Raw genomic sequence first — 26525 nt, forward strand, 5'->3', positions numbered from 1 at the left:
AAATCTACTCCCAAATATCTGAACACATTCACTTCTTCCATACTCCCTCCCTCGAATGTAATATCCAATTTTTCTTTACCTAACTCCTTTGATACCCTTATCACCTTATTCTTATCTATGTTCACTTTCCACTTGCTTTCTTTACACACCCTCCCAAGCTCGTCTATTATTATTTAATATTTTATTACTATTATTATTAGTGATGTGATTACTGATCTTAATAATGCATTATAATACTGTATAATTTTATCAACATTCTTTGCAATTAAATTTGTTTTGAGATTTTATTGGCCTTCCCTGTTTTCAGATCTTGACAGCGAATGATATGTCATCATTGCTTCTTGGTCACTCAGAGGAAACACTGTGCGGCAAGATGAAACTGACGGACTTCATTGCAAATCCTGTAACTAAACAAAAACTCTGTTGCCTCACAAGTCTAAGTCCCACGTCTGAATTAAACAGCTCTGAGATTTCCTTTCATTCCTTGCCAGACCCTGACATCTTGAGAAATCAAGGCATGGTGCTCTTCAGTGGTAAAGTGGTAAGTTAATCAGTACTATAAAACTGGTAATCAATATTATCATTTGGATATTATTTGTGTAATGAGAAAAGAAAGTAAGAATAGGATGAGAGTTGGATACTTGATATTGAAAAGCAGAGTGCCCTTACCCATTTTTCTGGAAATGGAGTGATAGATTGATTATTTATGACTAAATGCAGGAGAGAGTTTACATTTGAACTTCTGTATAATTTTCTTTTTATTTTGAGATCCCTTATTTAATTTGTCATCCTTATTTGTCATTTCCCAGAGTACTATGTTTGTGGTGATCAAATCTTTTCTTCATTTGTTTAAATTATAAAATTCTTGCTTCTGTAGGTTTCCTTATAGCTCATATCTTGCAACTCTAGCACTAGTCTGGAGGTATACCTCTGAACTCTCTTAAGTTATGCTTTGTGTCTGGTGTGGCAAATGAATCCTTTAAAATTTTGAAGGTTCCGTGGATTGCTTATTCTCTGTTTTTTAATCGGCATCCATATTCATTATTTTTCACTTTCTGGTGTTGAACTCTAGTAGTCTCTTGTTCAAGAATTGTTGTATTGACTCTTTTTATCAATAAGACATGGTGACTCAAGTAGGGAAATACCTTTACCATCAGTTATAACTAACATATTCTCCAAAGGGTTAGCATTTTTTTTTTTATGCCATTGTGAGAATTCATTCAAGATCTGGAGACAGAAAATTTCCATCTGTTTGCATCCGAATACTTTTGGTAGTGAATACTAACATGTATAAGAGTCTGCCCCAAGAAACAGGTTGTTTGCATATGCAGTATGATACTGAGGACTCCCTTCTATTCACTATGGTAGTACTCTGCATCATAGCCATTTGTGATTCAGCTTCAAAAAATTTCTGGCAAGCATGCTATTATGTGGAATTTTAAGCTTTTTTTTTTTTCGAAAATTGAAGGATTTTAGAAAATATAAAACAATAATGCAGTCTTTGGAAATACACTGATGTGTGTGCACTCAGGGTTAACTTTTTTTTTTTTTTTTTTTTTCTTCTTCTACAAGTGAGCCATATTCAAATTTGAAAGTTGTTAAAACATTGAACTTTAAAACAAAGTGAAATGTAAGTTTGGATTAATGGCTTTCAGAAATAAACTGGTTCACTTGATTTGGAAACAACAGGCACTTCACATTGGTTACAGAACTGTCTGTTATTGTTATGATCAAAGTAGAACAATTTCCTCTAGCCACAGCAGTCATAATTACAGGCCACTCGTTTCCTTCCCTTTCCCCATTAGTCACTTAAATTGAGGGTTTACTGCACAATATTAATATAATAGTTAATGAATTAGCTTAATTAAATATAAGAAAGTTAAATTCAACGATAAATTTTCTATTAAGTTTGTAAAACTGGAAAAATGAACATTATAGAAACTCTATTTTATGTGATACAGTGGTCCCTTGAGTTACGATTTACCCTCATAAAGAAATTTAGTTTTGAGTTGCGATGAAAAATTGGGGATATGATATGCGTACAATAGTGTGATGGCGTGGGTGCTCGTGGCTTGATTGATAGCCTCAGCTCACACACTGCTGAGGTCAAGGGATTGATTCCAGCACAGATGAAACATTGAGCATGTTTCCTTACACTTGCTTTCCCTGTTCACCTAACAGTAAGTAGGTACATGGGTGTTAGATGACTGTTGTGGGGTCACATCCTGGGAAACACAATGAATTTAAGTTGCTCGAAATATTCTGCATAACAGTTAACACTGCTAAACCCTGCATTATAAGGATGTTTTTATATGAATGTCATGAGTGTTTGCACAACATTTTGTTTGCGGTGTCACATACATCTCATTCCTTAAACTTTTTCTATTTATTCTTTTATGGTCCCATTAATGTCACCATAGAAATTTGGTGAACAATGAAGAGAATTTATAAGTTTAAGGTACAGTCACGTGTCATGACCCCCTCGAACATTATTCTTATTGCTGCCTGCTTGGTGGTGTAGGCTCTCTTGTCTCTCTGACATTAAAATTTGGAACATCTTTTATCCTAGTAGCTCTTATCCTTTTACTCTTGTAGCTGCAATTTGTGTGATGAATTATTTTTGCTCTGCCCCTAGTCAGTGATCTATACGTAGAAAATGCTGAAATACTGTACATTAGCATTTTGAGTATACAGTATCTCCCAAATCTTTAATATTCTCTCATATAGTCCTTAAGTCTCTGCCTATTTGACCTATAAATGCCAAATCACTATTTATTTTAAATATTGTTTTATGATTTTGCAAGAACATATAACAAATTATGATTGAACACCTAATTTTGTTTTTCCTGTCAGTATTTGTACCTGGAGAAACTAATATATGTTGTATTTTTCGCTTGTAGGAATCAATTTGGGTAACCAACTTTCTTAAGCTGTGCAGTAATTTTAATGAATTGCACATCCAAATACCTCTGGGAACAAATATGTAGTACACGTAAGAATAAACTTAAAGCTATGCTTTTTTAATTAAATCTGTGTAGCATGGTTGCTATAATACTGAAGGTAGCTCCTGCATGATTTGGGTTCTTGCACACTGTAAATTCCATAGTACTGTACTATGTTAAGAGTGAGGATGTTTAAGAGAAGTAATGCATCATTGCCTTCCCATTTCACTTTGAAACTTTTGTTGGTTTAATTGCTTTGTTTTAGTCACTGTAAAATAGTTTCATTTTTCTTTATTCACTTATTTTAGTTTGCCCCATCTCAATTGGCTATGAGGTTTGAAGCCCATTTTAACTTTTTTTAGGTCAATATGCTCTTGAATGTCATACAGTAGGTCTCAAACTTATGATATAAATGTATTCCCAAAAATTCATTGCAAGTCAGTTGTTTGGTGCTCACTTTTTTTTTACATCATACTGGCCATATCCCACTGAGACTAGGTAGCCTAAAAGGAAAACTTTTGCTTTTCTTTTTAAATTTAGTAATTTACTCGCCTCTTACAACACACAAGGCTTACAGAGGAAGAATTATCTCCTATTTTCCCATGGAGATTTGAGGAAATAAAGAAGAACAAGAACTATTAAGAAAATAAAAAACCTAGATGGGTATGTATACATATGCATGTGCATGCACATGTAGTGTGACGTAAGTGTAAGTAGATGTAGGAAGATATCCCTGTTATCCTGCGTGTTTATGAGACAGAAAAAAGACACCAGTAATCCTACCATCACATAAAACAATTACAGGTTGGTAGACAGTAACCACCTCCCTGAGTGATTGCTGTCTACTAACTACTACCTAGGACCATATTTTTCCAAAAGAAATAATGCAAGTTTCCATGTCATTCCATGCCCTCTGACTAATGCTTTTATTAACTCCACACCTTCTCCTAATTTCCACACTCCGAATTTTCTGCATAATATTTACACCACACACTGCCCATAGACAGGACATCTCCACTGCCTCCAACCGTCTCCTCGCTGCTGCATTTACCACCCAAGCTTCACATCCATATACGAGTGTTGGTACTACTATACCTTCATACATTCCCTTCTTTGCCTCCATAGATAACGTTTTTTAACTCCACATATACCTCAACGCACCACTCACCTTTTTTCCCTCATCAATTCTATGATTAACCTCATCCTTCATAAATCCATCCGCCGACACGTCAACTCCCAAGTATCTGAAAACATTCACTTCTTCCATACTCCTCCCCAATTTGATATCCAATTTTTCTTTATCTAAATCATTTGATACCCTCATCACCTTACTCTTTTCTATGTTCACTTTCAACTTTCTACACATTCTCAAACTCATCTACTAACCTTTGCAATTTTTCTTTAGAATCTCCCATAAGCACAGTATCATCAGCAAAAAGTAACTGTCAATTCCCATTTTGAATTTGATTCCCCATAATTTAATCCCACCCCTCTCCCGAACACCCTAGCATTTACTTCTTTTACAACCCCATCTATAAATATATTAAACAACCATGGTGACATTACACATCCCTGTCTAAGACCTACTTTTACCGGGAAGTATTCTCCCTCTCTTCTACACACCCTAACCTGAGCCTCACTATCCTCATAAAAGCTCTTTACAGCATTTAGTAACTTACCACCTATTCCATAAACTTGCAACATCTGCCACATTGCTCCTCTATCCACTCTATCATATGCCTTTTCTAAATCCATAAATGCAATAAAAACTTCCCTACCTTTATCCAAATACTGTTCACATATATGCTTCAATGTAAACACTTGATCTACACATCTCCTACCCACTCTGAAGCCTCCTTGCTTATCCGCAATTCTACATTCTGTCTTACCTCTAATTCTTTCAATTATAACTCTACCGTATACTTTTCCTGGTATACTCAGTAAACTTATTCCTCTATAATTTTTACAATCTCTTTTGTCCCCTTTCCCTTTATATAAAGGGACTATACATGCTCTCTGCCAATCCCTAGGTACCTTCCCCTCTTTCATACATTTATTAAACAAAAGTACCAACCACTCCAACACTATATCCCCCCCTGCTTTTAACATTTCTGTCATGATCCCATCAGTTCCAGCTGCTTTACCCCCTTTCATTCTACGTAATGCCTCACGTACCTCCACCACACTTACATTCTGCTCTTCTTCACTCCTAAAAGATGGTATACCTCCCTGGCCAGTGCATGAAATTACCGCCTCCCTTTCTTCCTCAACATTTAAAAGTTCCTCAAAATATTCTCGCCATCTACCTAATACCTCCCTCTCCCCATCTACTAACTCCCCTACTCTGTTTTTAATGGACAAATCCATACTTTACCTAGGCTTTCTTAACTTGTTTAACTCACTCCAAAATTTTTTCTTATTTTCATTAAAATTTCTTGACAGTGCCTCTCCCACTCTTTCATCTGCTCTCCTTTTGCACTCTCTCACCACTCTCTTCACCTTTCTTTTACTCTCCATATACTCTGCTCTTCTTATAACACTTCTGCTTTGTAAAAACCTCTCGTAAGCTACCTTTTTCTCTTTTATCACACCCTTTACTTCATCATTCCACCAATCACTCCTCTTTCCTCCTGCCCCCACCCTCCTATAACCACAAACTTCTGCCCCACATTCTAATACTGCATTTTTAAAACTATTCCAACCCTCTTCAACCCCCCCACTACTCATCTTTGCACTAGCACACCTTTCTGCCAATAGTCACTTATATCTCGCCCGAACTTCCTCCTCCCTTAGTTTATACACTTTCACCTCCCTCTTACTTGTTGTTGCCACCTTCCTCTTTTCCCATCTACCTCTTACTCTAACTGTAGCTACAACTAAATAATGATCTGACATATCAGTTGCCCCTCTATAAACATGTACATCCTGGAGCCTACCCATCAACCTTTTATCCACCAATACATAATCTAACAAACTACTTTCATTACGTGCTACATCATACCTTGTATATTTATTTATCCTCTTTTTCATAAAATATGTATTACTTATTACCAAATTTCTTTCTACACATAGCTCAATTAAAGGCTCCCCATTTACATTTACCCCTGGCACCCCAAATTTACCTACTACTCCCTCCATAACATTTTTACCCACTTTAGCATTGAAATCCCCAACCACCATTACTCTCACACTTGATTCAAAACTCCCCACGCATTCACTCAACATTTCCCAGAATCTCTCTCTCTCCTCTACACTTCTTTCTTCTCCAGGTACATACACGCTTACTATAACCCACTTTTCACATCCAATCTTTATTTTACTCCACATAATCCTTGAATTTATGCATTTGTAGTCCCTCTTTTCCTGCCATAGCTTATCCTTCAACATTATTGCTACTCCTTCTTTAGCTCTAACTCTATTTGAAACCCCTGACCTAATCCCATTTATTCCTCTCCATTGAAACTCTCCCACCCTCTTCAGCTTTGTTTCACTTAAAGCCAGGACATCCAGTTTCTTCTCATTCATAACATCCACAATCATCTCTTTCTTATCATTTGCACAACATCCACGCACATTCAGACTTCCCACTTTGACAATTTTCTTATTCTTATTCTTTTTAGTAATCTTTACAGGAAAAGGGGTTACTAGCCCATTGTTCCCGGCATTTTAGTTGACTTTTACAACACGCATGGCTTACGGAGGAAAGATTCTTATTCCATTTCCCCATGGATATAAAAGGAAAAGTAATAAGACCAAGAACTATTAAGATAAAATCAAAGAAAACTCATATGAGTGTGTATAAATAAACGTGTACATGTATGTGTAGTGTGACCTAAGTGTAAGTAGAAGTAGCAAGACGTACCTGTAATCTTGCATATTTATGAGACAGACAAAAGACACCAGCAATCCTACCATCATGTAAAACAATTACAGGCTTTCGTTTTACACTCACTTGGCAGGACGGTAGTACCTCCCTGGGTGGTTGCTGTCTACCAACCTACTACCTACAATATACAATATACACATTTTTTTTTTTTTTTTTTTTTTCAACAAACCGGCCATATCCCACCGAGGCAGGGTGGCCCAAAAAGAAAAACAAAAGTTTCTCTTTTCAAATTTAGTAATTTATACAGGAGAAGTGGTTACTAGCCCCTTGCTCCCGGCAATATACGGAGGAAGAATTCTGTTCCATATTATAAACAAGAATATATACAGTGCTTGTACATGTATGTGTAGTGTGCTAAGTGTAAGTAGAAGTAGCGACATACCTAATCGCATGTTTATGAGACAGAAAAAAGGACACCAGCAATCCTACCATCATGTAAAACAATTACAGGCTTTCGTTTTACACTCACTTGGCAGGACGGTAGTACCTCCCTGGGCGGTTGCTGTCTACCAACCTACTACCTAGGTCAATATACACATATTATATATATACAGTGGACGCTCGCCTAACGATATTAATCTGTTCCTGAGAGCTCAACATTAGGCGAAATTATCATTAGCCAAATTAATTTTCCCCATAAGAAATAATGGAATTCAAATTAATCTGTTCCTGACACCCCAAAGTATGAAAAAAAAAATTTTACCACATGGAATATTAATTTTAATACACTCAAACTGAAGAAGACATGCAAAGTTGCATGACACTTACCTTTATTGAAGATCTGGTGATGATTGATGGGATGGGAGGAGGGGGGAGTGTGGATGGTGTTAATGTTTAGAAGGGGAATCCCCTTCCATTAGGACTTTAGGTGGCAAGTCTTTTTCCGGGGTTACTTCCCTTCTTCTTTTAATGCCACTAGGACCAGCTTGAGAGTCACTGGACCTCTGTTGCACAACATATCTGTCCATAGAGGCCTGTACCTCCTGTTCCTTTATGACATTCCTAAAGTGTTTTACAACATTGTCAGTGTACAGGTTGCCAACACGGCTTGCAATAGCTGTGTGAGGGTGATTTTCATCAAAAAATGTTTGCACTTTAAGCCACATTGCACACATTTCCCTAATCTTTGAAGTTGGCAACTTCCTCAATTTCTCTATCCCCTCCTCCGAAGCAGTTTCCTCAGGTTTGGCCTCATGCTGTTGAAGATGATCTAGCAGCTCATCAGTGGTTAGTTCTTCATTGTCCTCCTCCACTAACTCTTCCACATCCTCCCCACTAACCTCCAACCCCAAGGACTTCCCCAATGCCACAGTGAATTCCTCAACTGGTATTGGATTCCCAGAGTTAGCCTCAAACCCTTCAAAATCCCTTTTGTCTACACATTCTGGCCACAGTTTCTTCCAAGCAGAGTTCAAGGTCCTCTTAGTCACTTCCTCCCAAGCCTTACCTATAATGTTTACACAATTGAGGATGCTAAAGTGATCTCTCCAAAACTCTCTTAGAGTCAATTGAGTTTCTGAGGTCACTACAAAGCACCTTTCAAACATAGCTTTTGTGTACAGTTTCTTGAAGCTGGAAATGACCTGCTGGTCCATGGGCTGCAGAGGAGGAGTGGTATTAGGAGGCAAAAACTTGACCTTAATGAAGCTCATTTTCGCAGAAATTCGCTCTGCCACGTGTGAAGGATGACCAGGAGCATTGTCTAATACCAGGAGGCACTTAAGGTCCAGTTTATTTTCCAGGAGGTAATTTTTCACAGTGGGGGCAAATGCATGATGTAACCAGTCATAGAAAAAGTCCCTAGTGACCCATGCCTTACTGTTTGCCCTCCACAGCACACACAAATTAGCCTTGAGGATATTGTTTTTCCTGAACACTGGGAGTTTCAGAGTGATACACCAATAAAGGCTTCACTTTGCAGTCACCACTAGCATTAGCACACATCAACAGAGTAAGCCTGTCTTTCATAGGCTTATGTCCTGGGAGTGCCTTTTCCTCCTGAGTAATGTAGGTCCTGCTTGGCATTTTCTTCCAAAACAGGCCTGTTTCGTCACAATTAAACACTTGTTCAGGTTTCAGTCCTTCACTGTCTATGTACTCCTTGAATTCCTGCACATATTTTTCAGCCGCTTTATGGTCCGAACTGGCAGCCTCACCTTGCCTTATCACACTATGTATGCCACTATGATTCTTAAATCTTTCAAACTAACCTTTGCTGGCCTTAAATTCACTCACATCACCACTATTTGCAGGCATTTTTCTAATTAAATCGTCATGCAACTTCCTAGCCTTTTCACATATGATCGCTTGAGAGATGCTATCTTCTGCTATCTGTTTTTTGTTTATCCACACCAATAACAGTCTCTCAACATCTTCTATCACTTGCGATCTCTGTTTCGAAAACAAAGTTGCACCTTTGGCAAGAACAGCTTCCTTGATTGCCGTTTTCTTGGCCACAATAGTAGCGATGGTTGATTGGGGTTTTGTGTACAACCTGGCCAGCTCGGAGATACGCACTCCACTTTCATACTTAGCAATGATCTGTTTCTTCATATCCATAGTAATTCTCACTCTTTTTGCTGTAGGGTTGGCACTAGAAGCTTTCTTGGGGCCCATGGTGACTTATTTTGCAGGTGCAATCACTAAAAAGGCTGTGAAAATATGAAATGTTCCGATTGTATGCTTGGAAGCGACTGCAGTGGCTGGCTTGTAAACACTGGCACCCACAGAACAAGTGAGGCGGGCTCAGGCCGCACGTGGATGAGTCTCGAACGAATCGCATTGAGCGAGTTTTTTAGCGCTAGCCGAGGCAAAAATTTTGCGTTAAAAAATGTGACCTAATTATAAGTAGAAGTAGCAAGATGTACCTGAAATCTTGCATGTTTATCAGACAGAAAAAAGACACCAGCAATCTTATCATCATGTAAAACAATTGCAGGCTTTCAATTTACACTCACTTGGCAGGACAGTAGTACCTCCCTTGGTGGTTGCTGTCTACCAACCTACTACCTAAATTTTTATTATTATTATTTTTATTATTATTATTATTATTATTATTATTATTATTATTATGTTCCCAAGGGAGCACTAAACTAATAGGGTTCATTCAGCTCCTAAGAAATAGGAGGCAATCATTTTGTATTTTAGCTTATTTCATTAATATTGTATCACATATTTTTTTCCCCAAATTCTTATAAATTTGCCTCTCACTTACTCTTATCTGCTTAAGGTATATTATTTTTTTTCTTGGATTTCTAACCCCTACTATTTAACTGTTCTTTATTGTTTTTTCCAGTTTTTAATTTTTGGAATGAACTGTTTGTTGTTCCTCTGTAAGGTACCAGAAGAGCTGTGTGTGTCTCATTATACTGTATATATCATGCTTTTAAAGCCAAATGTGCTGACTTGGCTTATTCAGCAAGAAGTGCTGTGCTAAACAAATTGAACATAAATTCATTGTTGCTAATAAATAACTAAATTTTGGCTGACATTAAGCTGCAGTGTCTTGAAGTACAGTTTAAAGAACTATTTTCTGTGAAAGACTTCATAAACCATTAGAAATAGTAACCTGCTGTAAATCTATTATGCCAGTAGTAAATTCTGAACCCAGTTATCTCCTGTGTTTCCTTGTATGCAAAGGCTCTAATTAACAATAAGCTAAAGAATAAAAAGGCACACTATTATGACGAGAAATGCACAGATAATCCATACATAGAAGAAAGACACTTTTGATGAAGTTTCATTCCAATTTTGACTGTTAACTAGTTAATGGTTAAAGTTGGACCGAAATGTCGTCGTAAGTTTCTTTCTCCTATGTGCAGGATATTTGAGTAGTTTTAGCGATCAGCTATCTGCTTCGATAAAGGAAAGACCTCACGCTGTTGGGAAAAATATATATTTTTCAGGCTGACGGATGATGAGTGATATGCTTATTTCATTGGTTGTGTGAAGGGAAGTTTTGCCTAGTGTGCTTATCTGGAACACCAGCTGATTTCATTGTTGGTGGGAAATCATCATACATTCATTGTCAGTGTGTAAGCTATTCTCGTACAATTAATGACATGCCAGTTGGATAGGATTGTTATACAGTATTTCTTTAATTTTAGTAATGTTAGGTTTGGTTGCTAATTTAGCTTTTATGTAAATTTAAAATTTTTGCATACCATGTTAATTGATAAATGAGAGAAATGAGATAAACAAATTAAGAAAACCTAGGGAACGAATGGATTTGTCAGTTAAAAACAGAGTAGGGGAGTTAGTAGATGGGGAGCTGGAGGTATTGGGTAGATGGCGGGAATATTTCGAGAAACTTTTAAATGTTGTTGAACAAAGGGAGGCGGTAATTTCATGCACTGGTCAGGGAGGTATAACATCTTTTAGGAGTGAAGAAGAGCAGAATGTGAGTGTGGGGGAGGTGCGTGAGGCATTATGTAGAATGGAAGGGGGTAAAGCAGCTGCAACTGACTGGATCATGAAAAATAAAAGCAGGAGAGGATATAGTGTTGGAGTGGTTGGTACATGTATTTTTGTTTAATAAATGTATGAAAGAAGGGAAGGTACCTAGGGATTGGCAGAGAGCTTGTATAGTTCCTTTATACAAGGGAAGGGGGACAAAAAAGATTGTAAAAATTATAGGAGAATAAGTTTACTGACTATACCAGGAAAAGTGTACAGTAGGGTTATTATTGAAAGAATTAGAGGTAAGACAGAGAGTAGGATTTTGGATGAGCAAGGAGGCTTTAGAGTGGGTAGGGGATGTGTAGTGTTTACATTGAATCATATATGTGAACAGTATTTAAATAAAGGTAGGTAATTTTTCATTGCATTTATGTATTTAGAAAAGGCATATGATAGAGTGGATAGGGGAGCAATGTGGTAGATGTTGCAAGTATATGGAATAGGTAGTAAGTTACTAAATGCTGAGGATACTGAGACTCAGGTTAAGGTGTGTAGAAGAGATGAAGATTACTTCCCGGTAAAAGTGGGCCTTAGACAAGGATGTGTAATGTCAGCATTGTTGTTTAATACGTTTATAGATGGGGTTGTAAAAGAAGTAAATGCTAGGGTGTTGGGGAGAAGGGTGGGATAAAATTATGGGGAATCAAATACAAAATGGGAGTTGACACAGTTACTTTTTGCTAATGATACTGTGCTTATGGGAGATTCTAAAGATAAGTTGCAAAGGTTAGTGGACGAGTTTCGGAAGGTGTGTAAAGGTAGAAGGTTGAAAGTGAACATAGATAAGAGTAAGGTGATGAGGGTATCAAATGATTTAGATAAAGAAAAATTGGATATCACATTGGAGAGTGGGAGTATGGAAGAATTGAATGATTCCAGATATTTGGGTGTTGACATGTCAGCGAATGGGGTTATGAAGGATGAGTTTAATCATAAAATTGATGAAGGAAAAAAGGTGAGTGGTGCGTTGAGGTATAAGTGGGGACAAAAAACATTATCTATGGAGGCAAAGAAGGGAATATATGAAAGTACAGTATAGTGGTACCAACACACTTATATGGGTGTGAAACATGGGTTGTAAATGCTGCAGCGAGGAGGCGGTTGGAAGCAGTGGAGATGTCCTGTCCAAGGGCAATGTGTGGTGTAAATATTATGCAGAAAATTCGGAGTGTGGAAATTAGGAGGCGTGGAGTTAATAAAAATATTAGTCAGAGGGCTGAAGAGGGGTTGTTGAGGTGGTTTGTTCATTTAGAGAGAATGGATCAAAGGAGAATGACATGGAGAGCATATAAATCTGTAGGGGAAGGAAGGCGGGGTAGGGGTCGTCCTCGAAAAGGTTGGAAGGTGAGGGTAAAGGAGGTTTTGTGGGCGAGGGGCTTGGACTTCCAGCAAACATGCGTAAGCGTGTTAAATAGGAGTGAATGGAAGCGAATGGTTTTTGGGACCTGACAATCTGTTGGAGTGTTAGCAGGGTAATATTTAGTGAAGGGATTCAGGAAAACCAGTTATTTTTATATAACTGGACTTGAGTACTGGGAATGGGAAGTACAATGCCTGCACTTTAAAGAACGGGTTTGGGATATTGACAGTTTGGAGGGATATGTTATATATCTTTATTTTTTTTTTTTTTTTTTTTTTTTTTTTTCAACAAGTCGGCCGTCTCCCACCGAGGCAGGGTGACCCAAAAAAGAAAGAAAATCCCCAAAAAGAAAATACTTTCATCATCATTCAACACTTTCACCACACTCGCACATTATCACTGTTTTTGCAGAGGTGCTCAGAATACAACAGTCTAGAAGCATAAACATATAAAGATACACAACATATCCCTCCAAACTGCCAATATCCCAAACCCCTCCTTTAAAGTGCAGGCATTGTACTTCCCATTTCCAGGACTCAAGTCCGACTATATGAAAATAACCGGTTTCCCTGAATCCCTTCACTAAATATTACCCTGCTCACACTCCAACAGATCGTCAGGTCCCAAGTACCATTCGTCTCCATTCACTCCTATCTAACACGCTCACGCACGCTTGCTGGAAGTCCAAGCCCCTTACCCACAAAACCTCCTTTACCCCCTCTCTCCAACCCTTTCGAGGACGACCCCTACCCCGCCTTCCTTCCCCTATAGATTTATATGCTTTCCATGTCATTCTACTGTGATCCATTCTCTCTAAATGACCAAACCACCTCAACAACCCCTCTTCTGCCCTCTGACTAATACTTTTATTAACTCCACACCTTCTCCTAATTTCCACACTCCGAATTTTCTGCATAATATTTACACCACACATTGCCCTTAAACAGGACATCTCCGCTGCCTCCAACCGTCTCCTCGCTGCTGCATTTACCACCCAAGCTTCACACCCATATAAGAGTGTTGGTACTACTATACTTTCATACATTCCCTTCTTTGCCTCCATAGATAACGTTTTTTGACTCCACATATACCTCAACGCACCACTCACCTTTTTTCCCTCATCAATTCTATGATTAACCTCATCCTTCATAAATCCATCCGCCGACACGTCAACTCCCAAGTATCTGAAAACATTCACTTCTTCCATACTCCTCCTCCCCAATTTGATATCCAATTTTTCTTTATCTAAATCATTTGACACCCTCATCACCTTACTCTTTTCTATGTTCACTTTCAACTTTCTACCTTTACACACATTCCCAAACTCATCCACTAACCTTTGCAATTTTTCTTTAGAATCTCCCATAAGCACAGTATCATCAGCAAAAAGTAACTGTGTCAATTCCCATTTTGAATTTGATTCCCCATAATTTAATCCCACCCCTCTCCCAAACACCCTAGCATTTACTTCCTTTACAACCCCATCTATAAATATATTAAACAACCATGGTGACATTACACATCCCTGTCTAAGACCTACTTTTACCGGGAAGTAGTCTCCCTCTCTTCTACACACCCTAACCTGAGCCTCACTATCCTCATAAAAACTCTTTACAGCATTTAATAACTTACCACCTATTCCATATACTTGCAACATCTGCCACATTGCTCCTCTATCCACTCTATCATATGCCTTTTCTAAATCCATAAATGCAATAAAAACTTCCCTATCTTTATCTAAATACTGTTCACATATATGCTTCAATGTAAACACCTGATCTACACATCCCCTACCCACTCTAAAACCTCCTTGCTCATCCGCAATCCTACATTCTGTCTTACCTCTAATTCTTTCAATTATAACCCTACCGTACACTTTTCCTGGTATACTCAGTAAGCTTATTCCTCTATAATTTTTACAGTCTCTTTTGTCCCCTTTCCCTTTATATAAAGGGACTATACATGCTCTCTGCCAATCCCTAGGTACCTTCCCCTCTTTCATACATTTATTAAACAAAAGTACCAACCACTCCAACACTATATCCCCCCCTGCTTTTAACATTTCTGTCATGATCCCATCAGTTCCAGCTGCTTTACCCCCTTTCATTTTACGTAATGCCTCACGTACCTCCCCCACACTTACATTCTGCTCTTCTTCACTCCTAAAAGATGGTATACCTCCCTGACCAGTGCATGAAATTACTGCCTCTGTTTCTTCCTTAACATTTAAAAGTTCCTCAAAATATTCTCGCCATCTACCCAATACCTCCATCTCCCCATCTACTAACTCCCCTACTCTGTTTTTAACTGACAAATCCATATTTTCCCTAGGCTTTCTTAACTTGTTTAACTCACTCCAAAATTTTTTCTTATTTTCATTAAAATTTCTTGACAGTGCCTCTCCCACTCTATCATCTGCTCTCCTTTTGCACTCTCTCACCACTCTCTTTACCTTTCTTTTACTCTCCATATACTCTGCTCTTCTTATAACACTTCTGCTTTGTAAAAACCTCTCATAAGCTACCTTTTTCTCTTTTATCACACCCTTTACTTCATCATTCCACCAATCACTCCTCTTTCCTCCTGCCCCCACCCTCCTATAACCACAAACTTCTGCCCCACATTCTAATACTGCATTTTTAAAACTATTCCAACCCTCTTCAACCCCCCCACTACTCATCTTTGCACTAGCCCACCTTTCTGCCAATAGTCGCTTATATCTCACCCGAACTTCCTCCTCCCTTAGTTTATACACTTTCACTTCCCTCTTACTTGTTGTTGCCACCTTCCTCTTTTCCCATCTACCTCTTACTCTAACTGTAGCTACAACTAAATAATGATCCGATATATCAGTTGCCCCTCTATAAACATGTACATCCTGGAGCCTACCCATCAACCTTTTATCCACCAATACATAATCTAATAAACTACTTTCATTACGTGCTACATCATACCTTGTATATTTATTTATCCTCTTTTTCATAAAATATGTATTACTTATTACCAAATTTCTTTCTACACATAGCTCAATTAAAGGCTCCCCATTTACATTTACCCCTGGCACCCCAAATTTACCTACTACTCCCTCCATAACATTTTTACCCACTTTAGCATTAAAATCCCCAACCACCATTACTCTCACACTTGATTCAAAAACTCCCCACGCATTCACTCAACATTTCCCAAAATCTCTCTCTCTCCTCTACACTTCTCTCTTCTCCAGGTGCATACACGCTTATTATAACCCACTTTTCACATCCAATCTTTATTTTACTCCACATAATCCTTGAATTAATACATTTATAGTCCCTCTTTTCCTGCCATAGCTTATCCTTCAACATTATTGCTACTCCTTCTTTAGCTCTAACTCTATTTGAAACCCCTGACCTAATCCCATTTATTCCTCTCCACTGAAACTCTCCCACCCCCTTCAGCTTTGTTTCACTTAAAGCCAGGACATCCAGCTTCTTCTCATTCATAACATCCACAATCATCTCTTTCTTATCATCTGCACAACATCCACGCACATTCAGACTTCCCACTTTGACAATTTTCTTCTTCTTATTCTTTTTAGTAATCTTTACAGGAAAAGGGGTTACTAGCCCATTGTTCCCCGGCATTTTAGTTGACTTTTACAACACGCATGGCTTACGGAGGAAAGATTCTTATTCCACTTCCCCATGGATATAAAAGGAAAATTAATAAGACCAAGAACTATTAAGATAAAATCAAAGAAAACTCAGATGAGTGTGTATAAATAAATGTGTACATGTATGTGTAGTGTGACCTAAGTGTAAGTAGAAGTAGCAAGACATGCCTGTAATCTTGCATATTTATGAGACAGACAAAAGACATCAGCAATCCTACCATCATGTAAAACAATCACAGGCTTCGTTTTACACTCACTTGGCAGGACGGTAGTACCTCCCTGGGTGGTTGCTGTCTACCAACCTACTACTATCTTTATATATGCTTTTAAACTGTTGTAACCGGGTGACTCTGCAAAAACAGTGATTATGTATGAGTGAGGTGAAAGTGTTGAATGTTGATGAAAGTATTTTCTTTTTGGGGATTTTCTTTCCTTTTGGGTCACCCTGCCTCGGTGGGAGATTGCCGACTTGTTGGAAAAAAAATCATGTTTGCCCGTTCTTGATCTTACTAAAGAATTTTTAATGTTGAAGTTGTCTTATGTATAATGTGATCTAGAATGGTATCCAGTTATTGGCTTTAAAACCAATTTTGTGTATCTTCCATATCAAGAAAATTTGTATTCATGAGCAGAAATAGTTAAGATATACTGTAAAGTATTTTGATTTAAATTCTGTTGATCCCTAAAGGTTAGTGTTGACACCTTCGACAATGGTTCTCTTCCCTGCTCACTGTGGCTGAAGGGTCTTCCAAAAGATGAAGACGAAGATCAGAGGTGGATAGCAGTTTTGGAGCCAGTGGATATAACAGTAGCTAAAGTAAGTTATATATGACTAAGTATATGTTCTCTGACAGTCACTGTAATGAAAAAGCAGATTGGTATAGTTTTATAAATATATTTTTGGTAGTAATATGCTATTATCTCATGGATTGTTAAATAGGTGGTAGTGGGATGCATTAAGTACAGAATTAAGAACTTTTTATGAAGTTGAACAAGAACAGTATGTTTGAGGGCATGCATGATGAGTAGATGATAAAATTGGCAAATATTGTAGTTCATTAGTGAGAATTGTGAGTAATAAATCCAAATGTTGATATTCTTGTGGAATTTTGTATACTAATTTGGATTTAGGAGACATTTCCTATGCAGTAGCTTAATTACCAGAAATAAATGTAGTATTTATACGGTAGTGCAGTAATAGGATATGAGGAAGAAAGCAGTTCATGCAGTGACATTACAAGAAAAGCTTCTCAGTTCAGATTACTATGTGGTGGGTTGTCCAAATCAAGGTTGAAGATCAAGTTGGTGGCTAAGACAAGAAGGTAGAAGAGAGGTGTAAGTAGTAGTGTAAAGCTGACAAATGCAAAAGACATATCAGCAAATAGGAAAATTAATTTTATATATTGGCAAAATGCAGAAACATTATTGAGGAACTTCGAGTGTAGTTATTATCGAAGAAAAATGCAACAAAAGCATTAAAGTTAATATAAAAAAAATTAAAAAAAAATTAGCACAGTGCTCAAGCCTCAAGTGTATGAAAGAAGGGAAGGTACCTAGGGATTGGCAGAGAGCATGTATAGTTGCTTAGTATAAAGGTAAGGGAAACAAAAGAGAATGTAAAAATTATAGGGGAATAAATTTACTGAGGGTGTGTAAAGAAAGAAAGTTGAAAGTGATCATAGATAAGAGTAAGGTGACAAGGGTATCAAACAAGTTAGGTAAAGAACAATTAGATATCACATTGGAGGGAGGGAGTATGGAAGAAGTGAATGTGCTCAGATATTTGGGAGTAAATTTGTCAACTGATGGGTTTATGAAGGACTAGGTTAACCATAGAATTGTTGAAGGAAAAAAGGTGAGTGGTGCATTGAGGTATATGTGGAGACAAAAAATTTTATTCATGGAGGCAAAGAAGGTATTGTACAAGAGGATAGTGGTACCAGCACTCTTATATGGGTGTGAAGCACGGGTTGTGAATGTTGCAGCGAAGAGGAGGCTGGAGGTGGTGGAAATGTCGTGTCTAAGAGCAATGTGTGGTGTAAATATTGTTCAGAGAATTCATAGTGTGGAAATTAGGAGGAGGTGTGGAGTTACAAAAAAGTATTATTCAGAGGGCTGAAGAGGGGTTATTTATGTGGTTTGGTTATTTATAGAGGTTGGAGCAAAATAAAACGACTTGGAGTGTGTATAAATCTGTAGTGGAAGGGTAGGGGTAAGATGGAGGGGTAGGATGGAGGGAAGGAGTAAAAAGGTTTTGTGTGCAAAGGGCTTGGACATACAGCAGGCATGTGTGTGCGTGTTAGACAGGAGTGAGTGTGGATGAATGGTTTTTGGGACTTCAATGAGCTCTTGGAGCCTGAGCAGAGTAATTTTTTGTGAAGGGATTCAGGGAAACCAGTTATCTGGACTTGAGTCCTGGAGGTGGGAAGTACAATTCCTGCAGTTTAACCCTTTGACTGTTTTGGTCGTATATATACGTCTTACGAGCCACTGTTTTTGACGTATATATACTCGTAAATTCTAGCGGCTTCAAATCAAGCAGGAGAAAGCTGGTAGTCCCACATGTGAGAGAATGGGTCTGTGTGGTCAGTGTGCACCATATAAACAAAATCCTGCAGCACCCAGTGCATAATGAGAAAAAAAAAACTCCGACCGTGTTTTTTTTTTTTTTTTTTTTTTTTTTTTTTTTTTTTTTTTAATTAAAATGCCGAATTTCTGGTCTATTTTCGTATAGTATTTATGGTTGTATTCTTGTTTTCTTGGTCTCATTTGATAGAATGGAAAACATATTATAGAAATAGAGGTGATTTTGATTGGGTTTATACTATGAAAAGAACCTTGAAATGGAGCTCAAAGTAGAGGAAATGTTTGATTTTTGCCGATGTTCAAAAGTAAACAAATGATGTCATTTTTCAATAAATGTCCAACTAGCCATTCCAATATGTGGTCTTGAATGGGTTGATGTTATTTATACAATTATTACAATATTGCAGTAGTCTGCATAACAGTAAATCTTCTATTTTTTGTTTGAATAAAAATTTAAAATAGACAGCAAGAGTAATATCAGAGGGGCCTGGAGACATGACTGATGAACAAAGAAAATGTGATTTTACAGCCAGGAATGTCTGCATTGTTCATTCTGGACCCTATTTTGAAATTGTCATGTTTTTTAATTTTCGTGAAATTGGCCAAATTGCAAATTTCTGACCTCATTATTATTCTGTAGTTGAAATCAGTAAATGGGCAGTTTCTTGTACTCAATCGATAGAAAAAATGGAGTTCTAAAGAAATAGCTATGAGTTTGGTCGACCGGAACAATGGAATTAGCCGAAAATAAGGCTCAAAGTGGGCAAAATCACCGATTCGTAACTATCGCTGAGGTCGCTAACTTTGCAAGAGCGTAATTCCTTCAGTTTTCCATCAAATTTCGTTCTTTTGGTGTTATTACAATCAGGAAAAGATTCTCTATCATTTTATAAGAATTTTTTTTTTTTTTTTTTTTTTTTTTAAATTTTGCGACACCAGGAGACACCTCAGGATTTGGGGTTGCAACAGTCAAGTGGTTAAAGGAGGGTGTTTTGGGATGTTGGCTGTTTGGAGTGACATCTAAACTGTCATATCTGGGCACCTCTGCAAAGACTGATTATGTGCGAATGATGGTGAAAGTGTTTCTTTTCTTTTTTGGTCACCCTGCCTTTGTGGGAGACAGCCGATGTGTTGAAAAAAAAAGTTATCGACTGGTTTTCATTTATTTAGTGTGTATTAACATTCTGAAACAGGTTGAGAAACTTGAAAAAGTATCTAAGGTTTATAGCCAGACTAGTCCTAGAGCTGAGGACAGATAAAGGAACTGAATCTGATGACTTGAAAGAGGAATACTAGGGAAGACATGAATACTATGTACAATATGCTTAGAAGAATTGATAGGGGACAGATGATATATGTGCAGAAAAAATTGATATTATGAGAAGACTTAGAGGCATTTTTTTTTTTTTTTTTTTTTCAACAAGTTGGTCGTCTCCCACCGAGGCAGGGTGACCCAAAAAAGAAAGAAAATCCCCAAAAAGAAAATACTTTCATCATCATTCAACACTTTCACCACACTCACACATTATCACTGCTTTTGCAGAGGTGCTCAGAATACAACAGTTTAGAAGCATATACGTATAAAGATACACAACATATCCCTCCAAACTGCCAATATCCCAAACCCCTCCTTTAAAGTGCAGGCATTGTACTTCCCATTTCCAGGACTCAAGTCCGACTATAAGAAAAATAACCGGTTTCCCTGAATCCCTTCACTAAATATTACCCTGCTCACACTCCAACAGATCGTCAGGTCCCAAGTATCATTCATCTCCATTCACTCCTATCTAACACGCTCATGCACGCTTGCTGGAAGTCCAAGCCCCTAGCCCACAAAACCTCCTTTACCCCCTCTTTCCAACCCTTTCGAGGACGACCCCTACCCCTCTTTCCTTCCCCTATAGATTTATATGCTTTCCATGTCATTCTACTTTCATCCATTCTCTCTAAATGACCAAACCACCTCAACAACCCCTCTTCTGCCCTCTGACTAATGCTTTTATTAACTCCACACCTTCTCCTAATTTCCACACTCCGAATTTTCTGCATAATATTTACACCACACATTGCCCTTAGACAGGACATCTCCACTGCCTCCAACCGTCTCCTCGCTGCTGCATTTACCACCAAAGCTTCACATCCATATAAGAGTGTTGGTACTACTATACTTTCATACATTCCCTTCTTTGCCTCCATAGATAACGTTTTTTGACTCCACATATACCTCAACGCACCACTCACCTTTTTTCCCTCATCAATTCTATGATTAACCTCATCCTTCATAAATCCATCCGCCGACACGTCAACTCCGAAGTATCTGAAAACATTCACTTCTTCCATACTCCTCCTCCCCAATTTGATATCCAATTTTTCTTTATCTAAATCATTTGATACCCTCATCACCTTACTCTTTTCTATGTTCACTTTCAACTTTCTACCCTTACACACATTCTCAAACTCATCCACTAACCTTTGCAATTTTTCTTTAGAATCTCCCATAAGCACAGTATCATCAGCAAAAAGTAACTGTGTCAATTCCCATTTTGAATTTGATTCCCCATAATTTAATCCCACCCCTCTCCCGAACACCCTAGCATTTACTTCTTTTACAACCCCATCTATAAATATATTAAACAACCATGGTGACATTACACATCCCTGTCTAAGACCTACTTTTACCGGGAAGTATTCTCCCTCTCTTCTACACACCCTAACCTGAGCCTCGCTATCCTCATAAAAGCTCTTTACAGCATTTAGTAACTTACCACCTATTCCATAAACTTGCAACATCTGCCACATTGCTCCTCTATCCACTCTATCGTATGCCTTTTCTAAATCCATAAATTTCAATAAAAGCTTCCCTACCTTTATCTAAATACTGTTCACATATATGCTTCAATGTAAACACTTGATCTACACATCCCCTACCCACTCTGAAGCCTCCTTGCTCATCCGCAATTCTACATTCTGTCTTACCTCTAATTCTTTCAATTATAACTCTACCGTATACTTTTCCTGGTATACTTAGAGGCATATCTTAGATAAAGAGAAAATTATTCAAATATTTGCTTATTTATTGTGATGCTAGCAAATAGTTTGAGAAATACTGTAAATACAAAACAAGTATTTATGATTTTAATTTAGCAGTGTTTAGACTTTCCTGATGATAATCATTTACTTTTCAGGCTTCAATAGATCAGATTGGTCAAATTCTTAAGCACGATTCTTCCTTTAATGCGTTATTTGGGTATGCAGACAATAGCGAACTCACCAGACTTAGAATTCATGAACTCATTCCAGCTCTAAAGGTGCCTAATTGTCCATGGGAAATACCAAAGGTATATTAAATACAGTTTTGTTCAAATTTTGATGTAGCCAGTTTTGTCTTATGTAATTTGATGTCCATGCTATTAAGTTTTTAAATAAATCAGCTGTGATTCAGACTTCCTATACTCATAATCAGTGTCGTTGAGCTTTCTTTCACATCTTTACATATTTTTTAACAGATTGCTTTTAGAAATATCCACTGACATTGGATATTAAACTGTCATTAACTGAATTAGTTAAGCACCATTTATTTTCATTGCCTTTAATTCTTTCTATTTATTTATATACTGTATTTTTACTACAACAAAATACTGCATTTCATAGAAAAATTCCCATAAGGCTGCATTTGTTAAATGTGATGATTTTTTTTGTTGTTATCAGTTGACTGAGGACAGAATTTAACAGATTAATCCCCCAAAACAATAACAGACTAACGTTAGTTAATTGATGCTTAGGATTTCTGTAGTATTTAGGAAATAGATAATACCTGATTATGTGTAGCCTGGTTAATTTAGCCTCCTAGATAAGTAAGGATTTTTAACAATTGCCAGGAAGTTAAATGTTTTTAATTTATCTTTGTTTTGATTCCCAGGATATTGAGAAGCAGCAGTGTACTGGACATACAATTGATTGTGCAACATTTCCTTTATGTGCACACTTCTCGTCTCCTAATACTAAGGCTGAAATTGGCAAGAAAACTGTTTATGACCTGGAAATTTGGGTAAGATGTTTTCTCTGTAGTTTTTTACATGACAGCGATTGAATGATTGATGGTGAATGCGTTTTTTGTTAATTTTTGGATCACTCTGTCTTGGTGGGAGATGGCTGATGAGGCCAAAAAAAAAAAATGCTATCATCTTATGAAATTATTAAACTGAATCTTTCTTAATATATAACATTGTGAGAGGCTTATGATTTGTTCTCTGAAATGATGAGATAATAGGCTAATTTTAATTTGTATATGTTTAACATACTGCTTACAACTGCTGAATGTCTGTATGTTTCAGAAGGTGACTAAAATGCCAAGTGTAAGGACAGAATAATCATTATCTGGAATTTTAGCAATAAAGTTTAACTGTGTTCATTTTTTTGTGTCAGCACAACACAGATAAAAAGATAATTATGGTAGGAAACAGTGTCTTGGCATAGGGTGGAACAAAGGTAAAAGGATGAGAATGAGAAGGATAGAAGTAGTTTGCTGAATTGGGCTAATATTCAATGTTAATATACATTAGAATATTAAAGAAAAGATATTAAGAGAATTAAAAGCCAAAGCATGTTTAAGAAGGTATGTCAGGGAAATGTGGATTGAATTGTGTAAATGGTATATGTTGCTTTTTAATATACAGGCAGGCCCCACTTTACAGCATTTTGCTAATGCAGCAGTTTTCAATTATACCCATTCTTTATTTATTCAAACTTCCTACAATAAATCTATTCACTACTCACTATAAGCTAAGGATGAAAATATTTTAAGTAATGTGTGTACTGTGAATGAATGGAGACGAATGGTATTTGGGACCTGACGATCTGTTGGAGTGTGAGCAGGGTAATATTTAGTGAAGAGATTCAGGGAAACCGGTTATTTTTATATAGTCGGACTTGAGTCCTGGAAATGGGAAGTACAATGCCTGCACTCTAAAGGAGGGGTTCTGGATACTGGCAGTTTGGAGGGATATGTTGTGTATCTTTATACGTATATGCTTCTAAACTGTTGTGTTCTGAGCACCTCTGCAAAAACAGTGATTATGTGTGAGTGAGGTGAAAGTGTTGAATGATGATGAAAGTATTTTCTTTTTGGGGATTTTCTTTCTTTTTGGGTCACCCTGCCTCGGTGGGAGACGGCCGACTTGTTGAAAAAAAAAAAAGTGTACTGTACATGCATCTTTTAGGCCTAGCTCTATTGTTCACTTTTATACGATAGTGTAAACATGTTATCAGTCTTTTATATGCATTTGAAAGTGAAAGAAGGCTACATTTTACTTCAACACTTTTTGCTTTACAGCATTAGCCCAGGACCTAACCCTCTGTATGAGTGGGGCCCTTCTGTATATTGGTCAGCAGTACTTAGATAGAGCTAGTTTTTTTTTTTTTTTTTTATTATCACACCGGCCGATTCCCACCAAGGCAGGGTGGCCCGAAAAAGAAAAACTTTCACCATCATTCACTCCATCACTGTCTTGCCAGAAGGGTGCTTTACACTACAGTTTTTAAACTGCAACATTAACACCCCTCCTTCAGAGTGCAGGCACTGTACTTCCCATCTCCAGGACTCAAGTCCGGCCTGCCGGTTTCCCTGAATCCCTTCATAAATGCAGCGAGGAGAAGGCTGGAGGCAGTGGAGATGTCATGTCTGAGGGCAATGTGTGGTGTGAATATAATGCAGAGAATTCAGATAAGTTAGAGTTGGAGGTGCGGGATTACCAAAACTGTTGTCCAGAGGGCTGAGGAAGGGTTGTTGAGGTGGTTCGGACATGTAGAGAGAATGGAGCGAAACAGAATGACTTCAAGAGTGTATCAGTCTGTAGTGGAAGGAAGGCGGGGTAGGGGTCGGCCTAGGAAGGGTTGGAGGGAGGGGGTAAAGGAGGTTTTGTGTGCGAGGGGCTTGGACTTCCAGCAGGCATGCTTGAGCGTGTTTGATAGGAGTGAATGGAGACAAATGGTTTTTAATACTTGACGTGCTGTTGGAGTGTGAGCAAAGTAACATAGAGCTAGTATAAGTTGCAATACAAATTCTAGTTTAACAAAATCTCAGAGGAGGTGAGGATGTTAGTTTTACTTGTGAAATAATCCCTAGGCTTTCTAGATTGAGAGAATGTGGATTATATTTTATCTAACATTTCTTTTTCTTTTTCTTTCTTTTTTTTTTTTTATTTTTTTTTTTTTTTTAGGTTTTCTCGAACATTAGTGGTCTAATTGTACTGGACGTCTTCGGAACAATTATTGATTATAATTATAATTTCACCAGACTTTTATTTGGTTATGACAAGAATGAATTGGAAGGAAAGGTAAGACATAAAAAAAAAGTAAGTTTGTATATTTTTTGCCATTTACTAAAATTGAAAGTTCTATTAGAAATAACTGAAATAAATTACTACTTACCATGGGTATTGTGAAAAATTTTACTATAAAACCCCGGTATACGATATTAATCTGTTCCTGAGAGCTCATCGTATGCCAAAATTATCGGAAGGCGAATTAATTTTCCTCATAAGAAATAATGGAAATCAAATTAATCCGTGCAAGACACCCAAAAGTACTATTGAAAAAACTTTTACCATATGAAATATTAAGTTTAATGCACACAAACTGAAGAAGACATACACAGTTTGTAGTACTCTACTAACAATAGAATACATGACACTTACCTTTAATGAGGATCTGGTGATGATTGATGAGATGGGAGGAGGGAGAGTGTCGAAGTTGTTAATGTTTAGAAGGGGAATACCCTTCCATTAGGATTTGAGGTAGCAAGTCTTTTTCCGGGGTTACTTCCCTTCTTCTTTTAATGCCACTAGGACCAGCTTGAGAGTCACTGGACCTCTGTCGCACAACAAATCTGCCCATAGAGGTTTGTACCTCCCGTTCCTTTAAGATTTGTCTAAAATGGGCCACAACATTGTCATTGTAATAGTCACCAGCACGGCTTGCAATAGCTATGTTAGGGTGATTTTCATCTATAAAGGTGTGCAGTTCAACCCACTTTGCACACATTTCCTTAATTTTTGAAGTAGGCACAATGGATTCCACTACTGGCATAGGCTTCTCAAGGTTAGCCCCAAGCCCTTCAAAATCTTTCTTAATTTCCATACTAATTCTCACCCTTTTTATCACAGGGTTGGCACTAGAAGCTTTCTTGGGGCCCATGGTGACTTATTTTGCAGAAACAAGCACCAAAAACACTGTGATAATATGGAATGTACCGAATGTATGCTTAGATGCGAGCACACTGGCTGGCTTGTAAACACTGGCATGCACGGGGCAGTTCAGGCCACACGTGGACGTGTCCCGGACGAATTGCGTGTGGTGGTTTTTTTAACGAGTGACGAGGCAAAATTTTTGCGTTAAAATGTATCGTACACTGGATTTAACGTATACCGATGCCATCGTATGCTGGGGCTCCACTGTAATGAGAAATACATAATGCTAAAATTAAAAAATCATTATACAGTGGACCCCCGCATACCGTCGGCATCACATAACGTTTAATCCGCATACCGCTCGCTTTTATCGCAAAAATTTTGCCTCGCATACCGCTCAAAAACCCGCTCACCGCTGTTCGTCCGAGACGCGTCCAATGTGCGCCCTTAGCCAGTC

At 37.7% G+C, this 26525-nt stretch overlaps 1 protein-coding gene across 1 annotated transcript in view; it reads left to right on the plus strand.

Annotated features, from left to right (window-relative positions):
* Nucleotides 1–26525, plus strand: part of Pask (PAS kinase) — a 352511-nt gene that overhangs the window by 204052 nt on the left and 121934 nt on the right. The window contains exons 7-11 of the mRNA XM_070104515.1: nucleotides 308–541; nucleotides 16984–17112; nucleotides 22067–22219; nucleotides 22801–22929; nucleotides 25100–25216. Of these exons, the coding sequence (XP_069960616.1) occupies nucleotides 308–541; nucleotides 16984–17112; nucleotides 22067–22219; nucleotides 22801–22929; nucleotides 25100–25216 (762 nt within the window). The remainder of the gene's footprint in view (nucleotides 1–307; nucleotides 542–16983; nucleotides 17113–22066; nucleotides 22220–22800; nucleotides 22930–25099; nucleotides 25217–26525) is intronic.

The sequence above is a fragment of the Cherax quadricarinatus genome, chromosome 5 (genome assembly GCF_038502225.1).
Source record: "Cherax quadricarinatus isolate ZL_2023a chromosome 5, ASM3850222v1, whole genome shotgun sequence".
NCBI lineage: Eukaryota > Metazoa > Arthropoda > Malacostraca > Decapoda > Parastacidae > Cherax > Cherax quadricarinatus.